This window comes from Neopelma chrysocephalum, unplaced genomic scaffold (assembly GCF_003984885.1).
Source record: "Neopelma chrysocephalum unplaced genomic scaffold, ASM398488v2 Primary Assembly neopelma1_96821, whole genome shotgun sequence".
In the NCBI taxonomy this organism is placed as follows: domain Eukaryota; kingdom Metazoa; phylum Chordata; class Aves; order Passeriformes; family Pipridae; genus Neopelma; species Neopelma chrysocephalum.
The window spans coordinates 1,678,410-1,691,019 of record NW_020925465.1 but is presented as its reverse complement, the minus strand read 5'-3'; the positions used below and the strand labels follow the sequence as shown (position 1 = coordinate 1,691,019).

At 37.4% G+C, this 12,610-nt stretch overlaps 1 protein-coding gene across 4 annotated transcripts in view; it reads left to right on the top strand.

Moving 5' to 3' along the window:
* The window catches only part of PCGF3 (polycomb group ring finger 3), a 55,374-nt gene extending 43,791 nt beyond the window's left edge, over nucleotides 1–11,583 (top strand). For all 4 annotated transcript variants that reach the window (XM_027709682.1, XM_027709681.1, XM_027709680.1 and 1 more), the window contains 5 exons: nucleotides 21–131; nucleotides 631–719; nucleotides 2,469–2,606; nucleotides 4,335–4,415; nucleotides 6,150–11,583. In XM_027709682.1, the coding sequence (XP_027565483.1) occupies nucleotides 21–131; nucleotides 631–719; nucleotides 2,469–2,606; nucleotides 4,335–4,415; nucleotides 6,150–6,197 (467 nt within the window). In that variant the 3' untranslated portion in view covers nucleotides 6,198–11,583. The remainder of the gene's footprint in view (nucleotides 1–20; nucleotides 132–630; nucleotides 720–2,468; nucleotides 2,607–4,334; nucleotides 4,416–6,149) is intronic.
* Nucleotides 11,584–12,610: the final 1,027 nt, after the last annotated feature.

The following is a 12,610-nucleotide window of genomic DNA, read 5'->3' as shown; positions in this document are numbered from 1 at the left end:
ATATTTGCAATTTTAAACAGCGGAAATGAAAAAGCAAAGGGAGTTTTATCACAAACTGGGCATGGAAGTTCCAGGGGACATCAAAGGGGAGACATGTTCCACAAAACAGCACCTAGATTCTCATCGAAATGGTAAATGGTCCTTTATTTACTCTGTCTTTGTTGGGTGATGGCTAGTAGATTGATGAACAGACCTGTTGGAGGCGTGCCTAGTTAATGTATCACAGTCACAATTATTTCATAACAGTGAAGAATGCAGTGAGCATAGAATTGTTGCTTTGTCCCTGTTTTGTGCAGAGAGTCTTTGTTTTCAGCTGGTCATGGCACATGGGTTGTGGCAGTCGGTCTCCACAGCAGTGCCTGCATGGGGACTGTGAAATTGCCTGGCTGCTGGGCTGCTCACTGTGGAACTGAAGGTTGTGTTCCATCCCCTCTTTGATGTTGACAGGCTGTTGGCTGCTAGTTTTGCCTAAGCTGATAAGGGGAAAGGCAAAGTTTATTCTATATTGCAATCCTGAACTGGGCTGTTTTAATTGTATTAGCATTATAAGCTGCTGCTGAGTATTTCTGGGTCTTATATATGAAAATCATATATGTAAAAAACACATATGTCTGGTGTATTTTATCTAAGGTGAAACTAAAGCAGATGAAAACTTAAATAAAGAAACTTCAGAGGAAAAACAGGAGGAGGATAATGATTACCACCGAAGTGACGAACAGGTGAGCTTATAGGGCTCTAGTTTTATCTTGTGTTTTAGCTGAAGTGCTTTGATATGCTAACTTTGGTAATCTAACAGAGAAGAAAATAACTGTTTCAAGCTGCTTTTTCTGTTCTGCAATACAAATAAGGTGCAGTTTGTCCAATGCTTTTTTGTAAGCCTGAGGTTTTTTACCTTTGGGTTTTGGAAGGAATGAAGAATACATTAAAGACATTTGCATTAAGATTTGATAGTTCTGACTGTTTGAGTTTCCAAAGTATTTATTAGCTTTCATAACAAATTCAGGTAATTTGCCTCACCTTCTGAAGGGGTGTACCTCAGTGTTACTGTGACATGTTGAGCTGAATGTGTATCTGTAATTATGAATTAAACATTTTGCACTGTTAAAGAACACATTCAGTGCCATTAGCTCGGTGTGCAGCTGCAGTGGGAGCTGCAGGTTGAGCTCTGGGTGGGAGCCCGAGGCAAGAGGCCAGGAACTGTTGACCCTTTGCTTAACAAAGGGCACAGGGACCTGTGACCCAGCCAGGTGACCAGACATTGAGACACAGCAGGAGCCAATGACCCCCAGACTTATGTGTGCTTAGACTGTGAGGGTATAAAAGCCCAGGGGTTGCTTTGTTCAGGGTCTCTCCTTGGAGGCACCAGCTCCAGTTGTTCTTTTGTTATTTAGTTACTGCACCCACCAAGATTAAATTATTTTAAGGATGGAACATCTGAGACTCTGCTATGGGAAACCTGGGGTTGGGCTGGTAAGGAAACCTGGCCTGAATGTGTCAGTGTGGAGTGTGTAGCTGCAAGGGGTCTTCCATCCCAGCTCACGTCATGCAAGTGTGACTGCCAGAGTGGGTCTTGGATGGTTGGACAGGGAGGTTGCCTTAGCAGCACTTTTAGTAACTTACTATTTATTTATCTTGTTTTCAATCTCTAATACTGAGTCAGTGTTAACTCTATAGCATAAAAATAGTATAAAAGCTTGGAAACCCACTGTTAAATTTTGGAGACAAAGCATGTCTGAAGGTGAAAACTTCTTTTGGAATAAACAAGCCATCCCTTTCATGATGTCCTGTGATGTGTGTTCAGAGTAACTGTAGCTTAGGTTAATTTTCTCTTCAACTGCCATGTAAGGGAACTTTCAAAGGGATTGTACCTGTCACTAGATCCATTTAGTGCATAAAGTATATAATCACAAAGAGGTTAGACTAATTAATGAATAGCTGGATGGGAAAAGACATGAGAATTTCTAAATATTATCCCTCCCTCCTGGGGGGTGTAATATTTAGAACTTGAAAATTTTTTAATAGTATTTGTATTTATTCTTTTTAAACTTTAAATTCTCATTTAAATGTGTTAAAATTCTACTTTAAAACCAAATTTAGCTATTGCATTAAAAGTAAGGTATTAGAAGCAATCATTAAAATTGTCAATGGTTTTTCTTACCGTTTATCTGGCTCTAACTTTTAACATATGGTCCTCTTGCGCTATTGACTACCTATCAATTTGGGATGAAGCAGCCTTGTTCCAACATCAAAAATTCTTTCTTGAATTTTTTTTGTCTAGTGCTTATCACTTAGCTTACAAGATGTTAAAAAATGTTGTGTTGGGGTTTTTTTAAGGCATTTCAGTTTAAGGAATACTGGTACTGTACTTCTTGACTTTATTGTATTAATAAAAACTGCATGTGGAATACGTTATGGGGATTGCAGAAAATTATTCCAGCCAGCTCCTGATTGTTTGCTTTTTCCTGAAGGTAAGCATCTGCTTGGAGTGCAATAGCAGCAAATTGCGTGGATTGAAACGAAAATGGATTCGTTGCTCAGCACAAGCAACAGTTTTGCATCTAAAGAAGTTCATTGCCAAAAAACTCAACCTTTCTTCTTTTAATGAGGTAATATGTTAATTTTTAAAAATAAATCTACATATATAAAAGCTTTTAAAGGGTGGGTTTGTTGTTTTGCAAATTAATGTCTCTTAGTCTGATTTTATTTTCAGAAAATAGAAGCGTACACTGGTTCTTGAATTCTTTTATATATCCATTTTCTTCTTTCATCTATAAGTAGTTGAGCTAAAAGGCTTGGTTATGCGCTTCCACATGTGTTGAAATGGACTCTGGTAAGATGCTTTGTAGTTAGGTATAACCCCCACCCTTTTGGAGAGTTCACACTTTGTACAGGGGTCAGGCAATGAAAAAAACCACATTAATGCTACTGAAGCCCAACTTAAGAGAAAGCACCACAAAGACTTTGTTCCTTTCTGTGCTCTCAGTGAAGCTCAACCTGAAGTTTCTGCCTACCACAACCAGAGTGTTACCAGACACCTATTTTTCCCTCCCTTTGCAGCGAATACTTGAAACAGTCAGAAGAATTTATGGTGAAAGGTACAGAAAGGCAATTCTTTGCACTTCTAGATCAGATTCAAAAATTAACAGTGGCAAACTATGAATGCAGCCTCTGTTTACTGCTTTGCTGGGCCTTGGTCACAGCCTCTGGACATCTCAGTTGACTCTCAGCTTGACATCTCTGAATTCCATATTATTACACTGATTCACTGAAGACTTTTCATTCAAATCAACTCATGTGCTATCCAGCCCAATGTGTCAACATGTTTCTGCTCAGACTTGTCAACAGTGAATTTGCATCTCTGTAACTTTTCCTTCCTTCCTAGCTTCTGGTCACTTCAAACCAATACTGATTGGAATATGCCCCCAAGCACTGCCAGTCTTCCTGAAACACAGCAGTATATCCTGTCTTATCCTTAGCTGGCTTGGAAATGGTTGACTCCTGGCTGTAGCCCAGCAGCTTCATAGCTACAATGGTTGCTCAGAGGGGGATGGTTTTGGGTTTTTTTTCGGTATGAGTAGTTAAGCCCTCCAATGCACTTTGCCAGTCTGTGATTTAACAACCTACTTGGCTTTTACTGAAGGAAAAACTTTTGGGAATACTGTTTATTCCTTTGCTATCCCTTCCTACCTTCTTAAGAGTACATGAATTATAGTGTAATTACTGTACTGGTAAAAAGCAACAGGTAGATAAGTAGAAGGATTTAAGCTTGTTTGCTTGCTTTAGGCTATTGTAGGTTTGAGTTACTGCCGGGTAAGTGGACTGCATGCACATTCAGGCCTTTCTGAGCTGTGTGGTAAAGTGTTGTGATACCTTGGTGGAATTTTCTGTTTTCATGCATGTTCCCTGTTTTTAGTTCATGATGCCGCCTGACTGGCAAAATACCAGAAAAGGTAAAAAAATTTTCATAGTATGTTAAATAACAGTGGTCTTTGAGATTTCTGTCTCCTTACTCATTTTATTGGACCTTTTTAAAACCATGTAAAGCTCTCAGGAAAGGGCGTTAATATTACTTGGGAAGATAAATCAAGCAGTTAAGTCCAGATCACACAGTATTTCCTAGGTAGGCACAGACATGGTCTTTCAGCACTTTATGTTGAGAGCAGATGTTATCTTTTCTTTCCTGGTATTATTTTTGTCTGCAGAGCAAATGCAAGATGAAAAGGTACAGTACATTCAAAGAAAAAAAGTATTGTCAAACATTTGTAGTATTATCTGAAATATGTTGTTTCATGTAGCATGTCCCTGTGAATTAACTGTCACCTTTGTTTTGTCAGCTGGACATATTATGCAATGAAGAGATTCTTGGCAAAGACCACACGCTCAAGTTTGTAGTTGTTACTAGATGGAGATTTAAGGTATGACACTGTGGTTACGCGTAAACAATGAACTGGCCAAATAAAATGTTTATAAAATAGGTATGATTTGGGACTATACTGCAGTAACTGCAAACTCGATAAGAAGATGCATTTATAGATATCTAATACAGCATCCTTAAGCACCCAAGTATTAATTTGTTTCCAAGAAAATGAAGGAAAGGAGAATTAAGTATTAATTGCAAGGAAAAAGGGAGCACTACATCAGATGTCAAATTATCAAGTCTGGCAAAGGAAGTGCAAGCTACAAGAAAGTATTATTTTTAACCATTTCAGGTAAAACTGGTTTTAGTCCACATATGTGGGGGAGTTGATGCAGAAAAGGCAGAAGTTTCCAACACAGTGCTCTTCTGTACCTCAAGAAGGGAATTTAACTTTTAAAGAAGAAATGGTAATAGCAATGTTTTTCTATCCTAGTTAAGGAGACTTCAAGAAGCACGTACTAGGCATAAACAGGTGTGATTAAGATATTTTAATACATCTTTGACTTGCTCACTGTGGTTTCTTTAAAAAACTTCCTTGAAATGGAATAGTAAACTTGGGAATTCATTCTGAATATTACTTATCACATTAATAATGCAGCTCAAATGAAGTGGTAAGGATGAATAGCAAAATGGAGCACTTAGGAGGCAAGTCAACTCTGAAGAGAGTCAGTGTATGTATATTTGAACAAGAAGTTAGGATTTGTAATGGACAAGCAACACATTCTGAGTGTACAGTGTACACTGAGGTAAAACCACTTGATGGCTTAAGTGCATATCTATAAGAGGTGCAGGTGGGAGTAGAGAAGCATTTTTCTGCCTCGGAGTAGAAAAACAATTGACTTCCATAAAAGTCACAGGATAAAGTCAGTGATCAGTGGTAAAAATGCAGAAGTGTTGCAAGTGGAATCCTACTGGAATGTCTTTCATCCAATGTTTCTGAATGACCTGGAAATGGATTCGAGTATTTCAGTAACAGTGCACTGACAGCATTGTGGTTATTTAGGTCAGTGAACACAAGTTGATGATAAAGTATTGGATGAAACCTTTACAATTTGGAGTGACACCTGAAGCTGAATGTAGGTGTAAATAAAAGAATACAAAGCAAATGTTAGGATGTGGGAGCTAGGGGGAGAACCACACAGGAGCATCAAATTGATGTGCGTCTGTACAGTCTACTCTTCACCTTTATCACAGAGATCTGTAAAATTGTGAGTCATATGGAGAAGGGAGAACTATAAACTGCCTTCTCAAGTGAAACAAGTTAGGGATGTAAAATGAAACTGAGAGGGGGGAGGTCCAGCAAAAACAAACAGAAGTAATTGTTTTCATGAGACACAGATATCCATGGTGCAGGATGTCATGGTTGTTAGAAGTTTAGCTATTCATAAAAAAAAATCAGTGGACACTTTCACAGAAGAGGAATCAAACCAGAGCTGTTAAATGTGAAGTACCACGTACTCTTATGCTGCTTCCTGGACGTGTCCTTTACTGGGAATCAGTTTTCCAAGTAAAACAGATCTACTCCTGAGACAAAGGGGAAACGGTTCTTTATCTCTTGTTTGAGCCCCACAGATGAAGTTGCATCTTGTCTTTGTCCTGGTGAATTTTTGACAGATCAGATAGCTGTTCTGGTCTTTCATTGAAGATTTAGCTTATGAAATAGCAGATTTACCTACTGAACAGATCAGTTCTGAGTTTGTTTCTTGACTAACCTAATATTTCTGTCTTGCAGAAAGCACCTCTACTGCTACATTATAGACCCAAAATGGACTTGCTGTAAGAGAACTTTATTGTCCTTCTGGACAGAGTTTTTTGCAGAGACTATCATCTGGCACCTTCTTAGTGCATCACTAATCACATCACACAAACCAGCCGAATAATTTTGGAAGACGAGGGCTTTCATAGTGGACTGTCCTGAATATTTCTTCTATGGATGTGTAACCTAGACTTCTGGGCAGAAAATATTTATACTTTTTTTTTTTTTGTACGGAAGAAAGAAGTCTCAACTCAACAAGACACTACCAGCATTAAGTTTACAGATACTGAAAACACTTCACAGTTCCATGTAGCTCAGCCTGATTTGTCTCTTACAGTTACACAGAAAAAAAGTTAGAATGTTGTGGGGTGATTTAAATATGTTGCTTTTGACACCAAGTTGCATTTAGTTACTTTTCGCATTCTGAATCTTTAAAAACTATATTTTTGCAAAGTGTTATTGTCTTATATAGTATGCCTGATTGCATTGGCTTTATTCAAGTTATTCTGTAGAGCATTGAACATACCTAATGATACAGTGACTGGTGATAATTTATTATGCTGCATTGAAAACTTCGGAAAATCTGGGAAACCAATAAATTTGTCATTTTTGCCCAGTTATTGCTTTCCCTCACCTTGTGTTTTAATAAAGTTTTGATACTTCTGTATACGTGTTAATTTGGTAAGAGTAGTAAAAATAATTTCAGTTGATTTTAATGTGCCCTGATATTTTGCTATGGCATAAATTGCACCACTTAATGACAAATACTCACAAGTGCTAGATTTGTGAATTTCTTAAAAAGCAAATGTTTCTTTTGTAGTTGTGGCTTGCAGAAATCAGTTTTTAATTTAGAGAGAATTTGCTTTCACTAGCTATTGAAATAGTGGCTCTTGAACAACTTTGGGAGTATTGCAGACTTTTCATTTCACTGATTAAAAATTCCTTAGATATTATAAGCAGCTTTATATTTCCTTTAGCTGTTTTCTGATGAAACGACAGCATTTTCCTTACTGCAATTCCTAGCTCACTTGGGGTAGGGTGGAGGGGGGAGTCAGACAAGATTATTTTAGCACCTTTTGGCCTTAACTGATAATTTTGCTTGCATCAGCCCTAATGGATGCAAGGTGATACACACACATGTATATATGGGTACATACATTTATATACACGTATAACTATATATGTTCTAGAAAGCACCCTCAATGGCACTTAGCAGGGTTCACTGCACTTTTTGTAGGGCTTTTTGAAATAATTGGCTTTTTAAAAACAGTAGTTGAAAGTGATTTCTGCAAGCTGTATACAGTGTGGCATATATAGTATGATTGTGAGAATATTTGTCTGGCACAGGTGTCAAGTCACTGAAAGCAGTCTATGCCATATTACTGGCAGCTGGAAATAGTTAACCTAATTTTGGAAGAGTTTTCCAGTCAGCTGAAAATGCTAGTTGCTGTTCCTGTTGTTTAACCCTGTTATTTTTTGATAAATTGTCTATGGATAAGAAAGCAAGTTTGCCTGTAACTGTCCTGCTTCCTTTGGCTGTGCTCCTTCTCCTCTTCTGCTAGAAAGTGTTACTCATTAACTCAAAAGCTGATCCTGCGAGAGATTTATCCAAGCATTTTAAATCTTCCTCTTCTTGAGTTTTCAAAGCACCACATTTGTCAGCACATGTCCCTCAATTTCCTTCTTTGGAGCCTTCAGTCCTTCTTTCCCAGCTCCACTGCTGCAGAAGGGATGCCCCAACTTTGTTTACCTTTAAGAGCAGAGTTCCTCGTTTTGATTATGGTCACAGACGTGAATGGGAAGGAAATCAAAAAGTACGTGAGCAGAGAATGAAAGGGAGCCTAATGAATTGTGGAGATGGAAAGGAGAGCCACACAAGGGCCAAAACACGCTGCTGTCCTTGCAGGTGGAAGTATAAGATAGCTGATTTGATTGTTTAGGTTACACAGAAACCCACGTCTGCGTTCTTGCGTGGGGTTTTGCGTGTGCGTGCGTGTGAGCCATGGAATCGAACTTGGCTCTGATTTTGTCTTTTTGTGGACTCAACTATGTGTATTTTAGCTTTTTTTTCTGTCTTTTAACATTACTTGAACTGGCAGAAAAGAACAAATGAGTTCATAGGTCTACCATTTTTATAAACTTTCCGTGAAACAGTGAATGCAGGTAGTATGGATGTGTACGCAAGCTGACACACTGGGCCTTTCTGGTGCTGTTTATGTGGTTGTTGCTGTTCTAGTGTAAATAAGGGGCTAGCGTTGCCACTGAGGCACTGAGAATATGGACAGGACTGTAAGTGTCCCCCCTCTGTGCACCCAGAGTATACACACAGTGACTGTACCTGATGTAGACATAAAATTAAAGCTGCCAGACAGCATTCTGATTAACCACCTTAACCAGGAAATATATATACATAAAAACAAGTGTGTATATATTTGGTTTCCATATATATATATATACACACGTGTGTATATACATATGGTTACTTATATATACATATATACACCTACATATATATATGAGATCTGTCTACCTCAGAGTGTGTGTATTGCAGAAATTTTTTTTATGACTAGATATTGATGTAGTGCTGTTTAAGTACATTGGGATTTTATTACCTCCCTGTACTTTGTGCAACTGAGAAATTAATTACAAACACGCAAATTCAGAAGCCTTTCAAATCTATCTCTTGCTGTAATAACAGTATAGAACTTATAAGTTTATAACCACCTTTAGAATCACTTGAATTTGTTATGGTGCTATCAGTATATAGAAAACTCTGTTTATAACTATATGGATACATAAATTCAAGCCAGCATTAATACCTACAGCTGGGTTTTTTGCTTGTAATTGTGTGTAACTGCTTTTGGGATGTATTTAATCTGATAAAACCTCACAAGTAAAAAGAGAAAAAAAAAAGAAAACCAACAAAAAATCCAAAGCCACTCAGTTATTTTTCTAAATCACATGTGACAACATCTTCACTACAAAAATTCTTTCCCTCGGGAGTGATGTGACTGTGTCTGGACCATTTGTTAGCCTCAGTAAAAGACTCCAATACAGAGGGAGGTTGTCTTTGGGTCAGAGTCTTGTTTCACTTGTGTGATGCTTAAGGGACAGTTAATTTTTATCAAGATTATATTGGGTAGAAAAATTCTGATACTGTTCAAAGTTGAACTAAAATTTAGACTCAGACATAGGTGTTTCTTAGTCCTGATGAGATCATGGTGGTTTGTTTTGGCTTTTGTGAAGATGCCATTACTGTGAAGTAGTTTTTACAATTTCTTACGCTGAAAAATCATTGCAGTAAAGGAGTATCTTGTTGCATTATCCTCAGCAGCAATGAGACCGATGAATCATTCATGCTCAGAGTCTCATTAAATATAGTTTCATTAAAAAAATAAAGAATTCAGATAGAATATATAATATTGAATTTAAATAAGATTTGGAGGTTTAAATTTTAACTTTATAAGATTATTTATTCTACTTTAAGCCTTCTGTCTTATTTTGCCATCCACGTATTTTTTGTTTCGGTGTTCCAGCTTTATTTACGGGCATATAAAATGAAATTGTATATGTTTTTACAAGCTTCTTCCTTTTACATTGAGTTTGAGTAGCTTTCATTTGTATGTTTTTGTTTTGTATGGATAAAGAGCATTACTTATGCTTTTGTGCAATAGGTTTGAAACATGCATTTATTAGGCATATGTTTAAATTGTAAATGTAGCATCTATTTACCATTACATTTAAAAGGAATGTAGACAGCTTTTCTCACTTGTTCAAATGGGGTTTTATTTGGGGCTATTATTTGGGGGTGGGTGGGTGTGTTTTCTGATTTGTTCCTTTTTTTTTTATTTTACGAGTGAAATAGGGGATTTAAAAAATGTGTAAGTACAAGAACTATCTGTCAGCAATATTTTAAAATAAATGATCTTGCAAGAAACCTTAATGTGAATTGTGGAAGCAATCGACAAGACTTGCAGCCTATCTGAAAATGTTTTGTGCCATTGTTAGGTCTGGTATATTTGTGTACCATCAAACCTGGGAATATTTATTTTTATTGGTTGTGCAATAGCATACACAACACTATCACCTCAGGGGATATGGGACCATAAAAAATATCAGACTACAACTATAATGGTGCTATTTTCTTTTCCAGTAGGCTATGAGCCTTTGAAAGCTTGTCTGGCTCTTACTGTCTTTATAACAACATAGTTAGTCCTAGGGGATTTACTGATCTTTTTTCTTCTGCTGGATGATAAATATAACTTGCGTATTTTACAGCATTCTGCGTCTTACATTGAGCTAAATATAATAGGAAAAAGCCAACCAGTCTGTACATCAGTGAGATGAATCTTCAATACTCAAAATGCATTTTGTACAGAAGGCTTTACTGAACAGAAAAATCAAGTTTCTGTTTTTCCTCAGGTAATCAGTTTGGATGTTTCACTGGAAACATTAATGCAACCTACACTTCAGTTAATCTGCCTAAAGTTGATAACAGGGAAAGAAATTGTCCCACACAAGAAAATCTCTACGTAAGATACAATTAGCTGCAACTAAGGTCATGAGATCTGTTGTTGAAGTAAAAGCTGCAGAGAACAACATTAAAGAACACGGAACAATGTTTCGATCCTTGCTTTATTCAAAAATTGCAATCAGGATAAAAACTATCTAGGAACTTGGGTCTTGTGGCAAGTCAATAGGTAATGTTTTACTGTGAAGTTATGGTTTATTTATGTACAAACTAACGGTATGGTTCCGCTGTTTGATCCGTGTTTGGTCATACTTAGAGCTCTTTGGAAATCTGTTGAGGCCACAACGACCTGTCCACATCCTGGTGGTAGGGTAGGAACTAAATGTCCAGTTCTGTGAACACTTACATTGGTAACTTTACTATTAATGTGGATGGTTCCACAGAAACCAGCGGGATCATTCATGCAAAACGGATAGGTATGGCTGAAGGAAGGAGCTGTGATTTTTGAATGCTGATATTCCACTATATTTGTTAACTGTTATTTGAAACTGAAAGTATTGGTTTGATGGAATCTTGAATTCAAGTGACCTGACTGGACAAAAGGAAAGTTTGTTCTTCTGCAACAAGATTGTTTTACAGTTAAGGGACAATAAGCCAGTGCAACCACTAAGCCTTTTTCCTCACATGTGGCATAATAAAGATTCTGGAACTGTCACAGTGTAAAACCATATTTTTGGCTTAGCTTCATTTTAAAGTTTACAATTTTTTATGCTTTGTGTTACTGTGTAATTTCTGTACTACTGGTGGCTAGTTTTGTCTGAATAAGCCTTTTGGGGATTAATGCTTAATGTTCTGATTTTATGATAGTGAAGCTTGTATCCAGTGTTTTGCCAATGAATATTATATGCTTGTTAATAAAAGCAGAGAAACTAACTGAAATAGCGTCAGGCTGGAAGTTATTGTCCCGTTTTCCCCCAAGAACATAAGGATCTAGCAGTCATCATAGTACTGAATAAATGCAGTGTGACTGAAGCAGAGGTGGTATGACATTGCATTGTCATTGTCAGCCTTTTACTCAAAACACAAGGATGGCCCAAAGTGTTACTCCCCTGCACAGAATGGCAGTATGTCTGTGACAAGTGTGTGGCAAGTAGCTGCCAGATGGGAAATTGAATGGCTTCAGCCACCAAGAGGAAAAACACCATTGTCTCCGTGTCTTTATGTACCTGACCTATGTTCCTTTCAACCTAACCCTTACCTGGGGTTGATGCACAGGCACCTGCTGCAGTGTCCTGAAGCACAGACATTCACTTGTGCAGGTGCTAAATAGAATGTGTGGAAACGTTCTTTTCAGGTTTCATTTTACTTAGGTGTGCTGCTAGGGGGGAAAAAAGGTCTCTTACTTGTAGGAGGCTTAGATTGGTGAACTGAATATGTTTTGTGTCTGTCACATTGGTGGTTGCCCACTGTGTAAGTTGAAGAACTTTTTTCCTTCAAGATCCTTGAGATTTATTTTAATACCTGCGGGGGAATTTTTAGGTAAAGTTAATTGAAATGCCTCATTGACAAAACACGATAATGATCCAAAGCAGATGCTACAGTAGTAGAATTTCTTGCAGTATCTACATGCAATAATGCAAATATATAGTTTGTGAACTCCTCTACATACTGAGAGGCCAGCACTCTTATTCATGCTGTTGGCTTGTTAGGAACTACCCACAACTCTGAGTTAGTTTGAAGTCAGGATTTTATTCATACATATATTTCTTGCTTGTACTCATGGTACCAATGTGTAATTGTCCCGAGGAAATTAGGCATTTACCACTTAATAGATTCATTTAGATACCAGCATGAGAGACTTACCATGGAAAGGTCCCTTTTCCTGTCACTTAAAAGTGAATAAAAGTTACCACTTATTCAGCAAGTGTTACATTTTGTAAATCTTCATGGTTTCATTATTAAAGGT